This window comes from Oncorhynchus masou, chromosome 13 (assembly GCF_036934945.1).
Source record: "Oncorhynchus masou masou isolate Uvic2021 chromosome 13, UVic_Omas_1.1, whole genome shotgun sequence".
Lineage (NCBI taxonomy): Eukaryota > Metazoa > Chordata > Actinopteri > Salmoniformes > Salmonidae > Oncorhynchus > Oncorhynchus masou.
In genome coordinates, this window is record NC_088224.1 from 15,013,465 (window position 1) to 15,037,635 (window position 24,171).

At 43.5% G+C, this 24,171-nt stretch overlaps 1 protein-coding gene across 1 annotated transcript in view; it reads right to left on the minus strand.

Annotated features, from left to right (window-relative positions):
* The window catches only part of LOC135553270 (gamma-aminobutyric acid type B receptor subunit 2-like), a 146,200-nt gene that overhangs the window by 98,120 nt on the left and 23,909 nt on the right, over positions 1 to 24,171 (minus strand). The window contains exons 5-9 of the mRNA XM_064985443.1: positions 18,175 to 18,417; positions 8,011 to 8,071; positions 3,561 to 3,641; positions 2,033 to 2,183; positions 867 to 999 (exon numbers count right to left, since the gene is read on the minus strand). Of these exons, the coding sequence (XP_064841515.1) occupies positions 867 to 999; positions 2,033 to 2,183; positions 3,561 to 3,641; positions 8,011 to 8,071; positions 18,175 to 18,417 (669 nt within the window). The remainder of the gene's footprint in view (positions 1 to 866; positions 1,000 to 2,032; positions 2,184 to 3,560; positions 3,642 to 8,010; positions 8,072 to 18,174; positions 18,418 to 24,171) is intronic.

The window sequence follows — 24,171 nt, forward strand, 5'->3', positions numbered from 1 at the left end:
CCTCCATTTTGGATTGTTTTGGCTGAGGTGAGCCGGGTAGGCAGGCAGGCACTCGATGGCAGTTGATACGTGCTGCGCCACCCGCCTAGCTAACATTATTTATCTCTGTGGGTCCTGGTCAAAAGCAGTGCACTATATAGGGAATAGGGGGCCATTTGGGACGCAAACCAGTTATCGCTGTAATCAAACCTGTTTAATTAAACCAGAGGCTATGATAGTCACGTTCAAACGCTTGCTGTGGGAGCAGGAGTTTAATGTGCTCCATGTTAGGAAAGACCCAGGGACTGATCCAATCAACTCCCATTACATGAAGTCCCATCCCCTTCCTTCCGAGTGACACAGCGGTCTAAGGCACTGCATCTCAGTACTAGAGGCATTACTACAGACACACTGGTTTGAATCAACAGGGCGGCGCAACAGCGTCGTCCGGGTTTGGCCAGTGTAGGCCGGCATTGTAAATAAGAATTTGTTCTAAACTGACTTGCCGAGTTAAATAAAGGTTCAAATGTAATTCTGAAGGGAGGAAGAGAATGTTAGCTAGTGTGCTAGCCTAGCATTAGCCTGGATCTTACACCTTTTGAAGGGATGAAGAAAAGACTGGTGTGCTAGCCTAGCTTTAACCTGGATCTCACAACTTTTGGAAGTAGGAAAAGAATGATAGCTAATAGCTGGCGTTAGTCTGGGATGCACACCTTTTGAAGGGGATCAAGAGAGAATGCAAGCTAGCGTTAGAGTGGATCGCACACCTTTCGATGGGGGAGAAGACAGAAGAGAATGATATAGTATTAGCCTAGTGTTAGCCTGGGATCTTACACGTCATTAGCACAGCATATATGGGGTTCTAGCTGTACAGGTTATATACTCACAGTACACAAGGCCTCAAACTCTTTGTCGGACACCAAGGCTCCGTCCAGGCCGAAGAGGAAGATGGAGGAGTAGGAGAGCATTCCACCCAGGATGATGAGGTTGTTCATGTAGGGACTGGACATCTTGATCAGTCTGTCGGGAGAGGAGAGGAGCATGAACAGCAAGGTTTGGAATTGTGAGAGGAACTATTAGATGCACTATTGTAAAGTGGCTGTTCCACTGGATGTCAGAAGGTGAATTCACCAATTTGTAAGTCCCTCTGGATAAGAGCGTCTGCTAAATGACTTAAATGTAAATGTAAATGTGAACACAGAGCTCCAAAATTGAAAAACTCAGAAGGACCATTTTAACATTGAAACATGTTTTATGTAACAGTGCATGTAGAATGCAGTAACAGCAGCGGAGCGAGTTGGGGGAACAGAGTTCCAAATGTGTTTTTGTCTTGGTAAATTCGCTATTTTCCCTATATTTCCCCCCACATGGGCCAAACTCCTAGCAATTTGAGTTCTAGCCAATGTGCTTCAGCCCCTTGCCACTTGAGTGACAGCTAGCAAGGTGCACACACAGCAGAGTGAGAGACTGAGCAATGACGTGGTGCACATACAGTATCTGCACAATTTTTGGAGACCACTTTTTGCTAGTGAGTGCTATTTTCAGAACTACTGGCTAAAAAGTATACAAAAGTACTGGTGAATGGATTTAACATTAGGATTGGGGGAGGGGAATCTAATCCTAGATCTGTACCGAGAAGAAACTTCCCCCCAGAGCTCTACTAGTTTAGATACCGCCAGTCCACCAAACTCCAAGTTTTCCTGACTCCATAGTATGGAAAGGCTCCTTGATGTTGTCAGCACAATGCTTTGATAATGAAGTGGGCTGTACTTTGATTGGTTCTCCTCTTTGTCTTTGGCACTCAACCGCCAATATAGACAACCACACACAGCCTCAGAACGCCGCCCACTTCCAACACAACTGTTGGATTTTCAAATCCAAACAACGTCTCAGAAAGGTCTCAGAAAACAATGTTTGAGAGAACCAATCAAAGCTCCGGACTCCTGTCCGGAACAGTGTGTCACAGCTCTCCCTTGCTGTGTACCACGTGTGGTGTCAGCCAGGCTACAGCTCTACCCCCTCCTTCCCCCATTCCCCTCCCTCTTCCACTGACCTATGGTTGCGGTTCTTGATGTTGAAGAAGAGGAAGGCCCCTGCCATGAGCATGCCCAGGATGGTGATAACAGACAGGATGCTGTAGAGGGGTACGTTGATGTTGCGACGCTGCAGACGTACAAACGTACGGTCCTTAGGAGGCTCCACCCCTGAAATGAAGAGGAGGAACTCAGTTTGCCATATGAAAACAAGTATAATAATGACTTCTACAGGGGAAGGATAGACAACCAAAAAGAGCCCTCACCAGTATTTAACATTGAAAAACAACTCCACAAGAAGGGGAAAAGAAAAATAAGTTGATTTGGAGGATCCACTCCTGAACGAAGACGAGGACATTCACAGACCCACTGGTAAAAACTGGTTGAATCAACATTGTTTTCACGTAATTTCAGAAACATTCAAAATAATATTATGACGTTGGATTGATGTGGAAAAGTGATTGGATTTGCAAAAAATTAATCAACGTAAGGGAATTTAATATTTTTTCCACCCAACTTTTAACCTAAATCCAATAACATAGTGATTTTTTGGGGGTGTGAATTTATATTAGTTGACAACTCAATCAAATGGAAATCAAACCTAGATGTACTAAATGTACAATAACCCACAGAGAATTCTTTAGATTTCTCTATGGGGGTGGCAGGGTAGCCTAGTGGTTAGAGTGTTGGACTAGTAACCAAAAGGTTGCAAGTTCAAATCCCCAAGCTGACAAGGTACAAATCTGTCATTCTACTCCTGAACAGGCAGCTTACCCTAACCCACTGTTCCTAGGCCATCATCAAAAATAAGAATTTGTTCTTTACTGACTTGCCTAGTTAAATAAAGGTTAATAAAATATTTGAAGTGTATCCATTTATCCAGTGACTTTGATTCTACAGTATGTAAAGTACTGAACAATTCTACAGGAGAAGGACAGATCCAAAATGAACCCTCACTATTAGGCTACTTAACATAGGAAAACGCCTCAATTTGGCTACTTTCTTATCAACTGTGTAAATGTACCTCCATACAGAATCGGTTGTCGGGGTGAGCGACCGGGGTGAGCGACCGGGGTGAGCGACCGCTGTTTCTTATGTTTGCCCGTTCCTTTATTCACCCTCTCTGTGTCTTTGTGCCAATCGATTTCACCGTCTCATCTTACTGAGCTATCTTATGGTGGTTTGACACATAGAAACAAATGTTTTAGCTGTCCCAGAGTGTGTCTGTATGGGACTACAGGGAGGGAGGGGAGGGGTTTCTTGTCAACACAAGAAAACATAGTGTAATAAAAATGCTGGTAAATAATTCAACATAGAATGATTGATTGAGAGGAGCATACAGGATGCCCTGTGTGTGCTCGCACAAGCACGCATGCACAAACACGCATGCACAAACACGCATGCACAAGCACGCATGCACAAGCACGCACGCACAAACGCGCACGCACAAACACGCATGCACAAACACGCACGCACAACGTATTCATAACGCATGCACACACACACACACACACACACACACACACGTACAATCTCATGTGTACTTACCTTGGAACCTCATCGTGTTGTTGATGAGATCCAGGACATCAGCAATAGCGTTGTACTCTCCAACCTTCACCTCCTGCCCCTCTGTTAGGAACACAACCAGGAAAGACGTCAGTTCGGACAGCATGTGGACAACACTCTGGACAACTTTCTCTTTCAGTCAACTAGACAGCTCTCGCTGTAAAATTACAGAGCTCTGACCCAAAATAACTGTAACATTTCAAATAAGACAATATCTATTCCAAAACGAATGAGGAATACTGCAGAGTGAGTTCTCATTTACAGCTTGTGTGTTTTAGCTAAGCGTGGAAATCAGTGATAGATCAAGCTAACAGAGAGTAATGGCATTGGGTTAATGGTTGTGATACAGATTGGTATAAGGCTAGCAACAGTAACGTACTGGGGTGTATTCGGTTGTACCCTCTGTAGCAGACAGTAGTGAAACGCTTTGTAACTGAAAACTTTTTGCAATGAAAATTTGTGTTTTTTATTGGACAAGTTCAGGTTAGTCCTTCTCCATTTCAGCCCGTTTGCTTCCATTTGTTTCCTAGTGAATACACCCCGCACAAACTATACACTCATTACCGGAGAACAAATCTCCAGTGAAGAAACCAATCGTAAATATAAAAGCAACAATAAATAAAAACAATAGTATGCTGGCAATGGTAACGCAATACATTGGCATTTTCACAGATACAGTAAAATTAGTCTAAATTGTGATATATCCTGAGCCATAACACAAACCTCTCTCTTGAGCACTATTTAAAGCAACCATTTCCTTCAAGAGACATCTTAAAAGCTGGGATCTATGCCTAAGTTTAAAAATTTATGTGTGTATTACAGGCTCTGTATTGACCCTGTCACACACAGCAGCTCCATCACTCTCCTTCTCATAAAAATGGGTGAACAGTTACACTCAGCACACAGGGGGAGGGGGGATATGAGGGGAGACGATTAATCTCTCTCTCTCTCTCTCTCTCTCTCTCTCTCTCTCTCTCTCTCTCTCTCTCTCTCTCTCTCTCTCTCTCTCTCTCTCTCTCTCTCTCTCTCTCTCTCTCTCTCTCTCTCAATTCAATTTCAATTTAAGTGTTTTATTGGCATGGGAAACATATGTTAACATTGCCAAAGCAGGTGAAGTAGATAATAAACAAAAGTGAAATAAACAATAAAAATTAACAGTGAACAGAAGTTCAGAACAGAAGTTCAGAACAGAACACTCACAGAAGTTCCAAAAGAATAAAGACATTTCAAATGTGATATTATGTCTATATACAGTGTTGTAACGATGTGCAAATGGTTAAAGTACAAAAGAGAACAGAAACAAACATAAATATGGGTTGTATTTACAATGGTGTTTGTTCTTCACTGGTCTCTTTCATTTCTAAGTGTATATAGATTTACAGTGTGAGGCTTGATAACAAATGTAAATGTTGGTTCTGTGTCAGATACACATAAACACTACGCAATAATGACTACTATGTCCCTGAGCTGTTGCTGCTATGTTAGCGCAAAACATCTGAAATTACGTTTCACACCTGTTTGTTCAATTACCTCCTTCATTACTGTAAATCAGATACAGATTGAAACACTAGCCTGATCCCATATCTGTTTGGCGTGACGACTGTAGGAGCGGGCACTACAGCACAAACAGATCTGGGATCCATGCATTTCTGTTAATCACGTTCAGATTGATGAACCCAGAGGTTCCAGACACATAGGTGCTGATACACTACCTTGATCACAGATATGTTCGTCCATAGGAGTTGGCAAGACAGCACAAACAGATCTGGGACCAGGCTAATGATGCACTGTTTATGCTGCCCATGTATAGCAGGGTGACTTCCGCCCCTGTCTACCTGACCTAGGTTGAAGACTTTAAAAAAAAAAATATATATATATATATATATATATATTCATTTTTTTTCTCTCCAATTGGTAGTTACAGTCTTGTCTCATCGCTGCAACTCCCATACGGACACGGGAGAGGCAAAGGTCGAGAGCCGTATTGCTTCTTCACACAATGCCCACTTAACCCAGAAACCAGCCGCACCAATGTGTCGGAGGAAACAACGTACACCTGGCGACCGCGTCAATGTGCATTGCACCCGGCCCGCCACAGGAGTTGCTAGTGTGCAATGGGACAAGAACATCCCTACCGGCCAATCCGTCCCCTAACCCAGGCCAATTGTGTGCCGGCCATGGGTCTCCCGATCACAGCCGGCTACGACAAACCCTGGACTCGAACCAGGATCTCTAGTGGCACAGCTTGCACTACGATGTAGTGCCTTAGACCACTGCACCACTCGGGAGGCCCTAGGTTGCAAACTTAGAACCCTCTGCACAATGTCACCATAGTGATGCTAAATGTTTTAGCCATCTGCTGCACACACCCCGGCTTCCATCCCAAATGGCACCCTGTTCCCTATATAGTACACTACTATTGACCAGGGCCCACAGGAAATAGGGTCCCATTTGGGATGCAGACATGTTATGCAGGGTTATTCTCTACAGCTGTCCCAATCAAACCTAGGGCTGTGTTGGAGCAGGTTGAGAGCTTCAAGTTCCTTGGTGTCCATATCACCAACAAACTAACATGGTCCAAGCACACCAAGACAGTTATGAAGAGGGCAGGACAAAACCTATTTCTCCTCAGGAGACTGAAGTTATTTAACATGTGTCCTCAGATCCTCAAAAGGTTCTACAGCTGCACCATCGGGAGCATCCTGACTGGTTGCATCACTGCCTGGTATGGCAACTGCTCGGCCTCGACCGCAAGGAACTACAGAGGGTAGCGCGTACGGCCCAGTACATCACCGGGATGCCATCCAGGACCTCTATACCAGACGGTGTCAGAGGAAGGCCCTAAACATTGTCAAAGACTCCAGCCACCCTAGTAATAGACTGTTCTCTCTGGTACCGCACGGCAAGCGATACCGGAGCACCAAGGAAATTATTTAACATTTTGAAAAAATATGTTTTGGGTATTTTTTTCTTAAAACTGCATTGTTGGTTAAGGGCTTGTAAGTAAACATTTCACTGTCAGGTCTACACCTGTTGTATTCAGTGCATGTGACATATACAATTTGATTTGATTTACTAAACCATAAGAAATTGTTTGAATATTAATGCATTTGGTGTTCTTACACTGCACCCTCAGCCGCAGTCTAAGGTCTTAGATACAGATCCAGGATCAGCTTCCCTTCTCCCAATCCTAACCGTAACCATTAATGAGGAAAATGCAAAGCTGTCCCTGTCAGCTTACCAGGAGACTTTATGTAAGGTGATCTGTAGGCTGATGAGTTGAGGGGGGATGTAGGGTGAAGTTGCCCCTAGATGCTTATCTTGGGTCAGCGTTGCATTTCCCCCACTAATGGTTAAGGTTAGGATTGGGGAGGGGAAGCTCATCTTAGATCTGTACCTAAGGGGAACTTCACCACAGAGCGGGTCTGAGGGTGAAAGACAGGCTCTGATAGTCCGATCCTTCAAAAGGGGAATGAGTGATCTGTTCCCATACTGCATGAGGACAGATGGCAGGGTTGAGGAGAGGATCAGATCCTGGTTAAATAATCAGCCAGGGCAATCCCTCCTCTCGCTCTCTCTCTCTCCTCTCTCTTCACTTCTCCTCTCCTCTTTTTCTCGGCTCTCTCTCTCTCACTCTCTCTCACTTTCTCTTCATCTCCTGTGTCAAACAGTCGTCACACACTCCCTGAGAAGCCAGGTGGGAGGGAGGGAGGGAGGGAGAGGAAGGGGAGGATGGTAGACATAATAAGGTCATGATATGAATGGAGGGAGGGTGGGAGAGAGAGAGAGGGGTGAAAAGAAGAGAGAGAGAGGGGTGAAAAGGAGAGAGAGAGAGGGAGAAAAGGAGAAATGCAGGTGTGTGTCATGCGGGAGGGTGAGTGGAGGGGAGGGGGGGGGGTGTTCTGCCTAAGGCTAGGTACTCATAATGACATTTTCACAGCGCTATGGAGCAAGAGCTCTCCAGTTCACTGATGATAACATTTATTTGCTTATCCATGACATGACTGCCAGTTGCCTTCCAATTGAAAAACTCCCTCACTCCCACAACCAAACAGGTCCGCCTCCCCCGAGTGTTTCCACACACACACACATGCACGCACACAAACACACCGACATCCCGATTTAAGCTGCCACAGGGGGCACCTCTGCAGTGGGGTAGATAAGATAAGGATGAGCGGATTAATAAAGGCATGCTGGTGCTGAGGGAGGGGTGGGCCGGGAGCTGGGGGGATTCCCCCAAATACAGATCACACCCCTGGGTAGAAAATCCCACCCGGCAGCCCCCTGGCAGTCAACCACCACTGGTTGGGTAACCCCAGAGTAGGATTACTATGACATCAGCAGCAGCCAGACAGAAACCAATCATAATACGAGAGCAATTCAACAGAACATCACAGCAATGCAACAATCCCACAACATGAGCTTACAGTACCTTGAAACTGTGTGAATTTGATGGTACCCATCCGTTCTCCGTTCCTGAACATGACTTGGCCCTGGATAGAAAAGGAATGAAAAACACATTTAGAACATTTTAAAGCATTTAAAGTACTTAAGGACTCAATGAGGAATCACATGTGCAATACAACACACTTGTTGCCTTGTCCATATGATGCTGCCTTGTCCATGTGACATGATCCACATCAGCTACCAAGCTGAAACCAAACATTGTTGGCCCTTGTTAATGCCCAGGCCAAAAGTCTAACAAGCTAAACCATCTGAATTGTTGGCCATCTTCAATGATGGGCTACAGCAGTGGAAGCAGTACAGCTAGAGATTATCTTGATATCATTTGAATTTAGATGCACTATTTTCTTGATGAGCCATTAAGTGTTGGCACATTTGTTATATTTTTATTTTACCCCCTTTTCCTCCCCAATTTCGTGATATCCATTTGTTAGTTACAGTCTTGTCATACGGACTCAGGAGAGGCGAAGGTCGAGAGCCAGGCATCCTCCAAAACACGACCCTGCCAAGCCACACTGCTTCTTGACACAATGCTCGCTTAACCCGGAAGCCAGCCGCACCAATGTGTCGGAGGAAACACCGTACACCTGGCGACCATGTCAGCGTGCATTGCACCCAGCCAGCCACAAGAGTCTCTAGAGCACGATGGGACAAGGACAACATGGCCGGCCAAACTCTCCCCTAACCCGACAACGCTGGGCCAATTGTTCGCTGCCTCATGGGTCTCCCAGTCATGGCCAGCTGCGACACATCCTGGGATCGAACCAGGATCTGTGAGACACTGCGCCACTCGGGAGGCCCCAGGTGTTTGCGCATTAACAGATTTTAGTGGACTTGCACTGGGCTTCTTTTTGGATTAGAAATTTGCAAAAATGTGTCTGTTCATACGAAGTAGACAAAATGATTGGTCAGCAGATTAATTTGCTGATATCCTAAGGATATATTTCTGCTGTAGCACCCGCTCAAGCAGGTACAGTTGAAGTAGGAAGTTACACCCTAGCCAACTACATTTAAACTCAGTTTTTCACAATTCCTGACATTTAATCATAGTAAAAATTCCCTGTCTTATTTTAAGAATGTGAAATGTCAGAATAATAGTAACAAGAATGATTTATTTCAGCTTTTATTTCTTTCATCACATTCCCTGTGAGTCATAAGTTTACATGCACTCATTTAGTATTTGGTAGCATTGCCTTTAAATTGTTCAACTTGGGTCAAACATTTCTAGTAGCCTTCCACAAGCTTCCCACAATAAGTTGGGTGAATTTTGTCCCATTCCTCCTGAGCTGGTGTAACTGAGTCAGGTTAGAAGGCCTCCTTGCTCGCACACGCTTTTTCAGCTCTGCCCACAAATTTTCTATAGGATTGAGGTCAGGGCTTTGTGATGGCACTCCAATACCTTGACTTTGTTGTCCTTAAGCCATTTTGCCACAACTTTGGAAGTATGCTTGGGGTCATTGTCCATTTGGAAGACACATTTGCTTTAACTTCCTGACTGATGTCTTGAGATGTTTCTTCAATATATCCACCAAATTTTCTTACCTCACAATGCCATCTATTTTGTGAAGTACACCAGTCCCTCCTGCAGCAAAGCACCCCCACAACATGATGCTACCACCCACGTGCTTCATGGTTGGGATGGTGATCTTCGGCTTGCAAGCCTCCCCCTTTTTCCTCCAAACATAACGATGGTCATTATGGCCAAACAGTTTCATCAGACCAGAGGACATTTCTCCAAAAAGTATGATCTATGTCCCCATGTCCAGTTGCAAACCGTAGCCTGGCTTTTTTATGGTGGGTTTTGGAGCAGTGGCTTCTTCCTTGCTGAGCAGCCTTTCAGGTTATGCCGATGTAGGACTCGTTTTACTGTAGATACTTCTGTATCTGTTTCCTCTAGGATCTTCACAAGGTCATTTGCTGTTGTACTGGGATGATTTGCTCTTTTTAAACCAAAGTACGTTCATCTCTAGGAGACAGAACGTGTCTCCTTCCTGAGCAGTATGACGGCTGCGTGGTCCTATGGCGTTTATACTTGCGTACTATTGTTTGTCTAGATGAACGTGGTACCTTCAGGCGTTTGGAAATTGATCCCAAGGATGAACCAGACTTCAACTGTATATTTCACTGGTCATCCCCAAAGCCAACAACTTTCCTTCCAGTTCTCTGCTGCCAATGACTGGAACGAATTGCAAAAATCACTCAAGCTGGAGTCTTATATCTCCCTCACTAACTATAAGTATTAGCTGTCAGAGCAGCTTACTGTGTACCTGTACACAGCCAATATTTATCCTCTTGCTCTTTTGCACCCCAGTATCTCTACTTGCACTTCATCATCTGCACATCTATCACTCCAGTGTTAATGCTAAATTGTAATTATTTCACCTCTATGGCCTATTTATTACCTTACCTCCCTACTCTTCTACATTTGCCGACACTGTACATATATTTTTCTATTGTGTTATTGACTGTACATTTGTTTATGTGTAACTCTGTGTTGTTGTCTTTGTCGCACTGCTTTGCTTTATCTTGGCCAGGTTGCAGTTGTAAATGAGAACTCTTATCACAAATCTTCTTTAAGGGGCTTTTAAAAAGTCATGTCTTAAGTGAGAATACCACCTTTTGGCTACTGAACAGACATCATTAGTCAGTCCTTCTACCTTTAAAACTTTGACATGTCTTTGAGTTCAGCCTTAAGTGAAAGTGACTGGAAACAAATGACACTCTTCCCATGGATCATCATTGATATTCTAAAAAACAACAATCGATCCCAAATAAAATCATAAAAAATATGCATATATTTTCACACACAAAAAGTCTGGCAACGAACACATTGCCTTCCCTCCCTTATCCATCCTAATCCATCAAGACTGTGGAATTAATTCATCAAGCCATCTGCCCATAGAACTCCCTAATTAAACATTTAACTGGATCTGAGATTACTGCCGGCCACAGAAAAACAGGTGAATGAGAGAGACAGAGAGAGAGAGTTAGCATGGAGCTGATTAAAGCAGCGCTGACAGAGAGATGGGAAGGAAGGAAACCTATTGAAGAGCCAATTTCAGTTCAAAAAGACATTGAGGCTTTGAAGTCAGTCGCTGGGCGGGTTTCTGCACCCTGATTGGTACCCTGTATTTGTATGCATCTGTGATGTGACTGAGTGTCTGTCTGTGTGAGCTCGGAGAGAGAGAGCTAGCTAAACCTACTGTCCTCACAGACAGCAGTGCTAGGCTAACTGCGGTGGGATGGAGAGTTTTCTGCTGTTGTATGGCATTTAAAAAGTGACTGAACGTGTAAGCTCAGAGAGAGAGAGATACCTATAGGTAACTGCCAAAATAAAGGAAGCTCTTGAGTAAATGAGGGATACACAGTGCATTGAAAGCAGGTGCGTCCACACAGGTGTGGTTCCTGAGTTAATTAAGCAATTAACATCAGGTCATGTACAAAAAATGCCCAGTCCTGTTCTGGCGGAGGCCCAACACCCTATTAAGACACTTTATGTTGGTGTTTCCTTTACCTGTAGCTAGGCTTGACACTGCTGCTAAGTGCTATATATTTATTTAACTAGGCAAGTCCGTTAAGAACAGTGGGTTAACTGCCTGTTCAGGGGCAGAATGACAGATTTGTACCTTGTCAGCTCGGGGATTTGAACTTGCACCCTTCCGGTTACTAGTCCAACGTTCCAACCACAAGGCTAACCTGCCACCCCATATGCTGACAGTGGTGAGATGGGGCTAAAACTAAAGAGTCTTTAGGCCAAGCATCGGTAGAAAACTGCAGTAGAAAAGTACTATAAGTGTTTCCTGCTTCCTATTCTGAGACTGGTAGTGTTTTTCTGTACAGTGGCTTGCGAAAGTATTCACCCCCCTTGGCATTTTTCCAATTTTGTTGCCTTACAACCTGGAATTAAAATATATATTTTTTTTGCCTACCATGCCTATCACTTTGCAGATGCTAAATATTTTTTATTGTGAAACAAACAAGAAATAAGACAAAAAACTGAAAACTTGAGCGTGCATAACTATTCACCCCCCCCAAAGTCAATACTTTGTAGAGTCACCTTTGCAGCAATTACAGATGCAAGTCTCTTGGGGTATGTCTGTATAAGCTTGCCACATCTAGCCACTTTGATTTTTGCCCATTTTTCAAGGCAAAACTCTTCCAGCTCCTTCAAGTTGGATGGGTTCCGCTGGTGAACAGCAATATTTAAATCATACCACAGATTCTCAATTGGATTGAGGTCTGGGCTTTCACTAGGGCATTCCGAGACATGTAAATGTTTCCCCTTAAACCACTCGGGTGTTGCTTTAGCAGTATGCTAGGGCCATTGTCCTGCTGGAAGGTGAACCTCCCAGTATCAAATCTCTTGAAGACTGAAACAGGTTTCCCTCAAGAATTTCCCTGTATTTAGTGCCATCCAGCATTCCTTCAATTCTGACCAGTTTCCCAGTCCCTGCCGATAAAAAACACATGCACAGCATGATGCTGCCACCACGCTTCACTGTGGGGATGGTGTTCTCGGGGTGACGAGAGGTGTTGGGTTTGAGCCAGACATAGCGTTTTCCTTGATGGCCAAAAAGCTCAATTTTAGTCTCATCTAACCAGAGTACCTTCTTCTATATGTTTGGGGAGTCTCCCACATGCCTTTTGGCGAACACCAAATGTGTTTGCTTGTTTTTTTATTTAAGCAATGGCTTTTTTTCTGGCCACTCTTCTGTAAAATTACAGGTTGTAATGCGACAAAATAGGAAAAATGCCAAGGGGGTGAATACTTTTGCAAGGCACTGTAAATGTATAAGTACTCAGGGTCAGATGCTGTAACTCTGGAACGAAGGAACTTTTTACCTGCCATCAATTGTGTTTAATAAGACAGTGTAATTGTGTCTTTCTGCAGGAGTATGTAGGAGAGCTGATCTAGGATCTGGTTCCCCCTGTCCATTTAATCTTATTAATTGTTATCTGAAAGGCAAAACTGATCCTAAATCATCACTCCTACTTTACGACCTTTGATACATTCAGCCCATGGTCCTGTTAAGCATGTGACTGTGAGAAGCCGAACCGAGAGAGAGTATGTTGTAGTTCCCAATATTTCCCCCACTGGGGGGCCTCAGGCTGCATGACTGTTGCCAGGAGGTTCACCATGTTTTGCTGCCGGAAGTCATATTGAACGATCGCTGACATTCTTGAGCCTGACGTAAGTGTGAGGTTGTGTAGTGCACTTAAGACACTGCAAAAAGTGTAGAAATATGTGTGACATTTTTGAAGAGCCTGTGGTCTAGTGTCAATGCTCCTGGCTCCTCTCTCCACTATAGAGACCAGGGTTCAATCACTGATCCAACCCTTTTGTCTGTTACTGCCAACTGCCTGTGTCCACTGATTCATTCCCTGTCTAAATAAAGGTTAAAATACCACCAAAAATAAAATAAATATGTGTAAAATTATCATTATGCACAATCAATATCGGATGTTGTATTTCTAATCTGGAGGGTCTTGATATTCATATCTCACTAATGGAAGATACATAAAAGAAGAAACAAAATGTCCCTTTTACATTGTTCTCCAGCTCCTGGAGCTCTGGTTCAGCTGGAGCAGGGAGGGAGCCAGGGTGAGTTGACCCAGACTAACAGCCCTCTCTGGGATTCACAGACCCAGCCTGCCCTTGTTGATGAGGGCGGTATAACTGTGTTTGAGGAGGTGAGATGGCGGTATCACTTTGCTACTTTGTTTCTGGAGGTGAGAAAAGGGAGGAAGGGAAGAAAGTGGGATGTTTGCCCCAGAGAGAGTCTCTGGTTGTGGGCTGCATGTGTGAAAAGAAGGAGTTCCCTGGAGGTCTGGAGACAGAAAGCAGCCTGACACACACACACACACACACACACACACACACACACACACACACACACACACACACACACACACACACACACACAAACACACACACACACACACACACACACACACACACACACACACACACACACACACACACACACACACACACACACACACACACACACACACACACACACACACACACACACACACACACACACACACACACACACACCTCTTTGTGTCCGCATGTAAGGACTATCTGCCCTCAGGCTGTGTTACCATCCATTAGACAGGAGGCACTAAGACCAATACACTGGCCTACGGGTCCTGGTAGAAAGGATATTGCACTACATAGGGAATAGGGTGCCTTTTGAGACACGCCTACTGTCTGGATAGACAAGGGCCCCTGTCTCCTTTGTCTCCTCTGTCTCCTCTGTCTTCCCTATCTCCCCTATCTCCTCTATCTCCTTTGTCTCCTCTGTCTCCTCTATCTCCTCTGTCTCCTCTGTCTCCCCTATCTCCTCTGTCTCCCCTATCTCCTCTATCTCCCGTGTCTCCCCTATCTCCCCTATCTCCTCTGTCTCCTCTGTTTCCCCTATCTCCTCTGTCTCCCCTATCTCCCCTATCTCCTCTGTCTCCTCTGTTTCCCCTATCTCCTCTGTCTCCTCTATCTCCCCTATCTCCTCTGTCTCCTCTGTTTCCCCTATCTCCTCTGTCTCCTCTCCCCTCCAGGCCATACAGGAAGAGGATGAATTCCACTGTACATGTTCACAGTGCTGCTAACAGCCCAGGCCAAGCCCTGGAGGCTTCTCTGAGCTAATGTTTCACTTCCTCTATTGTTCTGCCACTAGACTAGATCAATAGCAGGCGGCACCCAGAGAGCACATTAGACTGACTGGTGTGTTAGTGTCACGTGTTGTGGTTCACACTGGGGAAGTTTAGGCAGCGGGTCTAGTACACGGGTGATGTGTTTGTGTGGAAACGCAGAGCCACGATGGGGTGATGTGTGTGTGTGGAAACACAGAGCCACGATGGGGTGTGGTGTGTGTGTGTGGAAACGCAGAGCCACGATGGGGTGTGGTGTGTGTGTGTGGAAACGCAGAGCCACGTTGGGGTGATGTGTGTGTGTGGAAACGCAGAGCCACGATGGGGTGTGTGTGTGTGTGTGGAAACGCAGAGCCACGATGGGTTGTGGTGTGTGTGGAAACGCAGAGCAACGATGGGGTGTGGTGTGTGTGTGTGTATGGTGTGTGTGTAGTGTGTGTGTGGAAACGCAGAGCCACGATGGGGTATGGTGTGTGTGTGTGGAAACGCAGAGCCATGATGGGGTATGGTGTGTGTTTGGTGTGTGTGTGTGTGTGTTCCCCATGGTTCTCCTTCTCCTCTAATAGAAATACACACCTATACTCTGATGCTCTATAAAGGCACAGTAAAGGGGTTAATTATCCTGACAGGTTATGTGTATGTCTAAAATGGCAGCCTATTCCCTACATCGTGCAGTGCTCTAGTCAAAAGTAGTTCACTACATAGGTAATAGTCTGCCATTTGGAACGGACCTTATATCTCTGTCATTACTGTAATGCATGGCTGGTTCTGTACAGACTGTAGAGAATGTATAAACCGCATCCAGATTTTTTATCGTCTCATGTCATGTACAGTTAGTTATCAGATGGATCAAACATCCTGAATACAAAATATTGTAATAAATCATAACTGAAATTATGTATAAATTACTGCAGAGCACAGACCTCTAAATAGAGCATTTGAAAAATATTTCCTATAGACCTGGAGCAAATGTGCTAAGTAATTTTTCAATACCATTACTGGGGTATTTTCTGCTCAAATGAACATAATTGTAAATCATATTATGCAATAGTGTTGCTTTCTGTGTTGCTTTCTGAATAGATGGTAATAGTGCAGCTGTATGTTATCCCCTTGGAGATACATGCACACACACGCACGCACGCACACACACACACACACACACACACACACACACACACACACACACACACACACACACACACACACACACACACACACACACACACACACACACACACACACACACACACACACACACACACACACACACACACACAGCTCAGGCAGCCACCCTGGCAGCAGGACCCCGGGGGGGTGAGGCTATCTGGACTATCCATGTCTCCCTCCCTGCCACTGTCCTCCAGTAGCCTCCAGAGACAGACCCACTGGCAGCCCACTTCACCCCAGAGAGGCTGAGGGAACTGGGGGGAGAGAGAGTGTGGTGTACTGTAATGCCCCAAGGGAGATCAACCTTTTCTCCACTCTCAATACTGGTTACGACACCATCTCTCCCCCTTTCCCTCTCTACCTCTTCAGCCATCTCTCCTTCACTATTACTCTTTCTCCCTAGCTGTTTTCCTGCTCTCACTCTTTCTTTCTGTACCTCTATTCCTTTCTTCCCTCTCTGCTTCTCCTGTCTCTATTCCTCTATCTACCACATCACTCTTCTTCTTCATCTCCTCCTCCCTCTCTGATCTCTGTCCATCTCTTCACATCCTCAGCCAGCAGCCATATCCTACACACACACACACGCACGCACACGCACGCACGCACGCGCGCACACACACACACACACACACACACACACACACACACACACACACACACACACACACACACACACACACACACACACACACACACACACACACACACACACACACACACACACACACACACACACACACACACACACACACACACAAGTGTTCTCTCTCTAATTGTCTTCGATAAGTATTTGCTAGTCAGACTGATCCGTGGTGTGATGGAGACCTCATTTCTCCATAATCTTCTTGGTTTAGAGCCACTAATCATGATGAAATGGCCTTTAATGTGGTTTGGGCCTGAGGAAATGTCTCGTCACAATTCCATGTTAAGTGGCACGCTCACAGTAGCGCTTGGTTGCATGTTGTGAAAAGCAAGTTGCTTCTAATGAGCATAGCCAATAAGAACACTGGGATTTTCATAGTGACAGCCCTAACCACCAAAAGGAACAGCCCAACCACCAATAGGGACAGCCAACCACCAATAGGGAGAGCTCAACCACCAATGGGGACAGCCCAACCACCAATATTCTGTATTAGGTTGGTAATGGTCTCTAAAGTGAAGTATAATTAAAAAGGTCTGCTTTTAAGTGACCCTTTGACAGTTCTTTACTGTATGTACATTAATGTGGCTGGTGCCTGGCCTAGCAGCTCTCCAGAGTTGAATCAGGTGTGTGTGTGTGTGTGTGTGTGTGTGTGTGTGTGTGTGTGTGTGTGTGTGTGTGTGTGTGTGTGTGTTTGTGCGTGCGCGTTTGTGCGTGTCTATGTGTCTGTGTGTGCACATGTGCATATGTGTACATCACTCTGTGTGTGCTTGAGAACATGACGGTGTGTGTGTGTGTACACATTTGTTTGTGTTAGTGTGTCATTGAATCAGGATGGGGCACAGTGGGAGTGGGGAGGGCCCGGCTGTTGCTGAAAGGTCTGGCCAGGTTGGACTCCATAGTCCTGGTTACTGTAGAGGTCGTTTCACGCTGGGCCTGTATAAAACGGCAGACCTCAATACTGAAGGCTTGCCTCTGACCTGGAGAGATTTGAAGGTCTGAGCCTCCTTCAGATAAACACAACTAGGCACCTGATGTCACTGTTTTATTGTATAAAGAAAGATGTATTAAATATATACTGTAGAGAGAGTCAATATAGAATAGAAAAGTAGACACATACTCACAGTCATGACAAAGCTTGACTTTTGATAAAAACCTGTCTTCTATATATTGTTGTTATTCGTTATAATATTGATAATGTTCCCTGACGAATCACCATTACCCTTGCTCATGTCAAAGCAAGCCTTGTTCCAGCCAGAATGGCCCATATACAGTAGAGCAGGAGTCTAGTTTCTGTTTCTATAACATGAGGCAGCTTGATGATCAGGTATACCCTCTGGACAGGACACTAGTCAGTCTCCTGTTTCTATAACATGAGGCAGCTTGATGATCAGGTATACCCTCTGGACAGGACACTAGTCAGTCTCCTGTTTCTATAACATGAGGCAGCTTGATGATCAGGTATACCCTCTGGACAGGACACTAGTCAGTCTCCTGTTTCTATAACATGAGGCAGCTTTATGATCAGGTATACCCTCTGGACAGGACACTAGTCAGTCTCCTGTTTCTATAACATGAGGCAGCTTTATGATCAGGTATACCCTCTGGACAGGACACTAGTCAGTCTCCTGTTTCTATAACAAGAGGCAACTTGAAAGCCCATTGACTCACCGTGACACCATAGAAGTTGGTTTCGTTCATGACGTCCAGCACCAGCTTGCCCACCTCCCGGTCGTCCACGGTGAAGTTGTGGTACATGTCCTGCCTCTCCTTGTGCTGCAGTAAATCCATGACGCGGGTCAGGGTCTTAGCTATCACCCAGATCCCGTCGTAGGCGAAGCCGTGGTACTTCGAGGGCTCCACCCCCTTCTGCTGTAGCTCTTTACTGTACTCCCTCTCGTACTCTTTAGGTGTCTGAATGTAAGGAGAGAGAGGGGACAATATAAGCTTTTTAGGTTGCCTCCTAAATGCCACTCTATTCTCAACATAGTGCATTACTTTTCACCAGAGCCCTATGGGGGGAATAGGGAATAATGTGGCATTATACAGGACAATGAGTCCTCTGGCTAAGAAACGACAGGTACAAGCGTTTCATCCACGATAGCCGTCAACGTCCTAAGGGCAACAAAGGAGTGGATCAAGAAGAAGCACATTAAGGTCCTGCAGTGGCCTAGCTAGTCTCCAGACCTTAATCCCATAGAAAATCTGTGGACGGAGCTGAAGGTTCGAGTTGCCAAACGTCAGCCTCGAAACCTTAATGACTTGGAGAAGATCTGCAAAGAGGAGTGGAACAAAATCCCTCCTGAGATGTGTGCAAACCTGGTGGCCAACTATAAGAAACGTCTGACCTATGTGATTGCTAACAAGGGTTTTGCCACCAAGTACGAAGTCATGTTTTGCAGAGGGGTCAAATACTTATTTCCCTCATTAAAATGCAAATCAATTTATAACATTTTTTTACATGCGTTTTTTTTCTGGATTTTTTTGTTGTTATTCTGTCTCTCACTGTTCAAATAAACCTACCATTAAAATTATAGACGGATCATTTCTTTGTCAGTGGGCAAACGTACAAAATCAGCAGGGGATCAAATACTTTTTTCCCTCACTGTATGTGTGAGTTGAGGTAATATTTTGTAAATATTCCTCACGCAGCAGGTGCAAAACAATTATACACTATACCGTGTACCAAAACAGTTATACACTCTACCGTGTACCAAAACAGTTATACACTATACCGTGTACCAAAACAGTTATACACTCTACCGTGTACCAAAACAGTTATACACTATACCGTGTACCAAAACAGTTATACACTATACCGTGTACCAAAACAGTTATACACTCTACCGTGTACCAAAACAGTTATACACTCTACCGTGTACCAAAACAGTTATACACTCTACCATGTACCAAAACAGTTATACACTTATACAAAACAGTTATACCGTGTACCAAAACAGTTATACACTCTACCGTGTACCAAAACAGTTATACATAAGTTATACACTCTACCGTGTACCAAAACAGTTATACACTCTACCGTGTACCAAAACAGTTATACACTTATACCAAAACAGTTATACATACCGTGTACCAAAACAGTTATACACTCTACCGTGTACCAAAACAGTTATACACTCTACCGTGTACCAAAACAGTTATACACTATACCGTGTACCAAAACAGTTATACACTCTACCGTGTACCAAAACAGTTATACACTCTACCGTGTACCAAAACAGTTATACACTCTACCGTGTACCAAAACAGTTATACACTCTACCGTGTACCAAAACAGTTATACACTCTACCGTGTACCAAAACAGTTATACACTCTACCGTGTACCAAAACAGTTATACACTATACCGTGTACCAAAACAGTTATACACTCTACCGTGTACCAAAACAGTTATACATACAAAACAGTTATACACTCTACCGTGTACCAAAACAGTTATACACTCTACCGTGTACCAAAACAGTTATACACTCTACCGTGTACCAAAACAGTTATACACTCTACCGTGTACCAAAACAGTTATACACTCTACCGTGTACCAAAACAGTTATACACTCTACCGTGTACCAAAACAGTTATACACTCTACCGTGTACCAAAACAGTTATACACTCTACCGTGTACCAAAACAGTTATACACTCTACCGTGTACCAAAACAGTTATACACTCTACCGTGTACCAAAACAGTTATACACTCTACCGTGTACCAAAACAGTTATACACTCTACCGTGTACCAAAACAGTTATACACTACCAAAACAGTTATACCGTGTACCAAAACAGTTATACACTACCAAAACAGTTATACACTCCGTGTACCAAAACAGTTATACACTCTACCGTGTACCAAAACAGTTATACACTCTACCTACCAAAACAGTTATACACTCTACCGTGTACCAAAACAGTTATACACTCTACCGTGTACCAAAACAGTTATACACTCTACCGTGTACCAAAACAGTTATACACAAAACAGTTATACACTCTACCGTGTACCAAAACAGTTATACACTCTACCGTGTACCAAAACAGTTATACACTCTACCGTGTACCAAAACAGTTATACACTCTACCGTGTACCAAAACAGTTATACACTCTACCGTGTACCAAAACAGTTATACACTCTACGTGTACCAAAACAGTTATACACTCTACCGTGTACCAAAACAGTTATACACTCTACCGTGTACCAAAACAGTTATACACTCTACCGTGTACCAAAACAGTTATACACTCTACCGTGTACCAAAACAGTTATACAACAGTGTACCAAAACAGTTATACACTCTACCGTGTACAAAACAGTTATACACTCTACCGTGTACCAAAACAGTTATACACTCTACCGTGTACCAAAACAGTTATACACTCTACCGTGTACCAAAACAGTTATACACTCTACCGTGTACCAAAACAGTTATACCAAAACACTCTACCGTGTACCAAAACAGTTATACACTCTACCAAAACCGTGTACCAAAACAGTTATACACTCTACCAAAACAGTTATACACTCTACCGTGTACCAAAACAGTTATACACTCTACCGTGTACCAAAACAGTTATACACTCTACCGTGTACCAAAACAGTTATACACTCTACCGTGTACCAAAACAGTTATACACTCTACCGTGTACCAAAACAGTTATACACTCTACCGTGTACCAAAACAGTTATACACTCTACCGTACCAAAACAGTTATACACTCTGTACCAAAACAGTTATACACTCTACCGTGTACCAAAACAGTTATACACTCTACGTGTACCAAAACAGTGTACCAAAACAGTTATACACTCTACCGTGTACCAAAACAGTTATACACTCTACCGTGTACCAAAACAGTTATACACTCTACCGTGTACCAAAACAGTTATACACTCTACCGTGTACCAAAACAGTTATACACTCTACCGTGTACCAAAACAGTTATACACTATACCGTGTACCAAAACAGTTATACACTCTACCGTGTACCAAAACAGTTATACACTCTACCGTGTACCAAAACAGTTATACACTCTACCGTACCAAAACAGTTATACACTCTACCGTGTACCAAAACAGTTATACACTAGTACCAAAACATACACTCTACCGTGTACCAAAACAGTTATACACTCTACCGTGTACCAAAACAGTTATACACTCTACCGTACCAAAACAGTACCAAAACAGTTATACACTCTACCGTGTACCAAAACAGTTATACACCAAAACAGTTATACACTCTACCGTGTACCAAAACAGTTATACACTATACCGTGTACCAAAACAGTTATACACTCTACCGTGTACCAAAACAGTTATACACTCTACCGTGTACCAAAACAGTTATACACTCTACCGTGTACCAAAACAGTTATACACTCTACCGTGTACCAAAACAGTTATACACTCTACCGTGTACCAAAACAGTTATACACTCTACCTACAAAACAGTTATACACTCTACCGTGTACCAAAACAGTTATACACTACCAAAACAGTTATACACTCTACCGTGTACCAAAACAGTTATACACTCTACCGTGTACCAAAACAGTTATACAACCGTGTACCAAAACAGTTATACACTCTACCGTGTACCAAAACAGTTATACACTCTACCGTAGTGTACCAAAACAGTTATACACTCTACCGTGTAAAACAGTTATACACTCTACCGTGTACCAAAACAGTTATACACTCTACCGTGTACCAAAACAGTTATACACTCTACCGTGTACCAAAACAGTTATACACTCTACCGTGTACCAAAACAGTTATACACTCTACCGTGTACCAAAACAGTTATACACTCTACCGTACCAAAACAGTTATACACTCTACCGTGTACCAAAACAGTTATACACTCTACCGTGTACCAAAACAGTTATACACTCTACCGTGTACCAAAACAGTTATACACTATACCGTGTACCAAAACAGTTATACACTCTACCGTGTACCAAAACAGTTATACACTACCGTACAAAACAGTGTACCAAAACAGTTATACACTCTACCGTGTACCAAAACAGTTATACACTCTACCGTGTACCAAAACAGTTATACACTCTACCGTGTACCAAAACAGTTATACACTCTACCGTGTACCAAAACAGTTATACACTCTACCGTGTACCAAAACAGTTATACACTCTACCGTGTACCAAAACAGTTATACACTCTACCGTGTAAAACAGTTATACACTCTACCGTGTACCAAAACAGTTATACACTCTACCGTGTACCAAAACAGTTATACACTCTACCGTGTACCAAAACAGTTATACACTCTACCGTGTACCAAAACAGTTATACACTCTACCGTGTAAAACAGTTATACAAAACAAAGTTATACACTCTACCGTGTACCAAAACAGTTATACACTATACCGTGTACCAAAACAGTTATACACTCTACCGTGTACCAAAACAGTTATACACTCTACCGTGTACCAAAACAGTTATACACTCTACCGTGTACCAAAACAGTTATACACTCTCGTGTACCAAAACAGTTATACACTCTACCGTGTACCAAAACAGTTATACACTCTACCGTGTACCAAAACAGTTATACACTCTACCGTGTACCAAAACAGTTATACACTCTACCGTGTACCAAAACAGTTATACACTACCGTGTACAAAACAGTTATACACTCTACCGTGTACCAAAACAGTTATACACTCTACCGTGTACCAAAACAGTTATACACTCTACCGTGTACCAAAACAGTTATACACTCTACCGTGTACCAAAACAGTTATACACTCTACCGTGTACCAAAACAGTTATACACTCGTGTACCAAAACAGTTATACCAGTTATACACTCTACCGTGTACCAAAACAGTTATACACTCTACCGTGTACCAAAACAGTTATACACTATACCGTACCAAAACAGTTATACACCAAAACAGTTATACACTCTACCGTGTACCAAAACAGTTATACACTCTACCGTGTACCAAAACAGTTATACACTCTACCGTGTACCAAAACAGTTATACACTCTACCGTGTACCAAAACAGTTATACACTCTACCGTACCAAAACAGTTATACACTCTACCGTGTACCAAAACAGTTATACACTCTACGTGTACCAAAACAGTTATACACTCTACCGTGTACCAAAACAGTTATACACTCTACCGTACCAAAACAGTTATACACTGTACCAAAACAGTTATACAACCGTGTACCAAAACAGTTATACACTCTACCGTGTACCAAAACAGTTATACACTCTACCGTGTACCAAAACAGTTATACACTCTACCGTACCAAAACAGTTATACACCTACCGTGTAAAACAGTTATACACTCTACCGTGTACCAAAACAGTTATACACTCTACCGTGTACCAAAACAGTTATACACTATACCGTGTACCAAAACAGTTATACACTCTACCGTGTACCAAAACAGTTATACACTCTACCGTGTACCAAAACAGTTATACACTCTACCGTGTACCAAAACAGTTATACACTCTACCGTGTACCAAAACAGTTATACACTCTACCGTGTACCAAAACAGTTATACAAAACAGTTATACACTCTACCGTGTACCAAAACAGTTATACACTCTACCGTGTACCAAAACAGTTATACACTACCAAAACAGTTATACCGTGTACCAAAA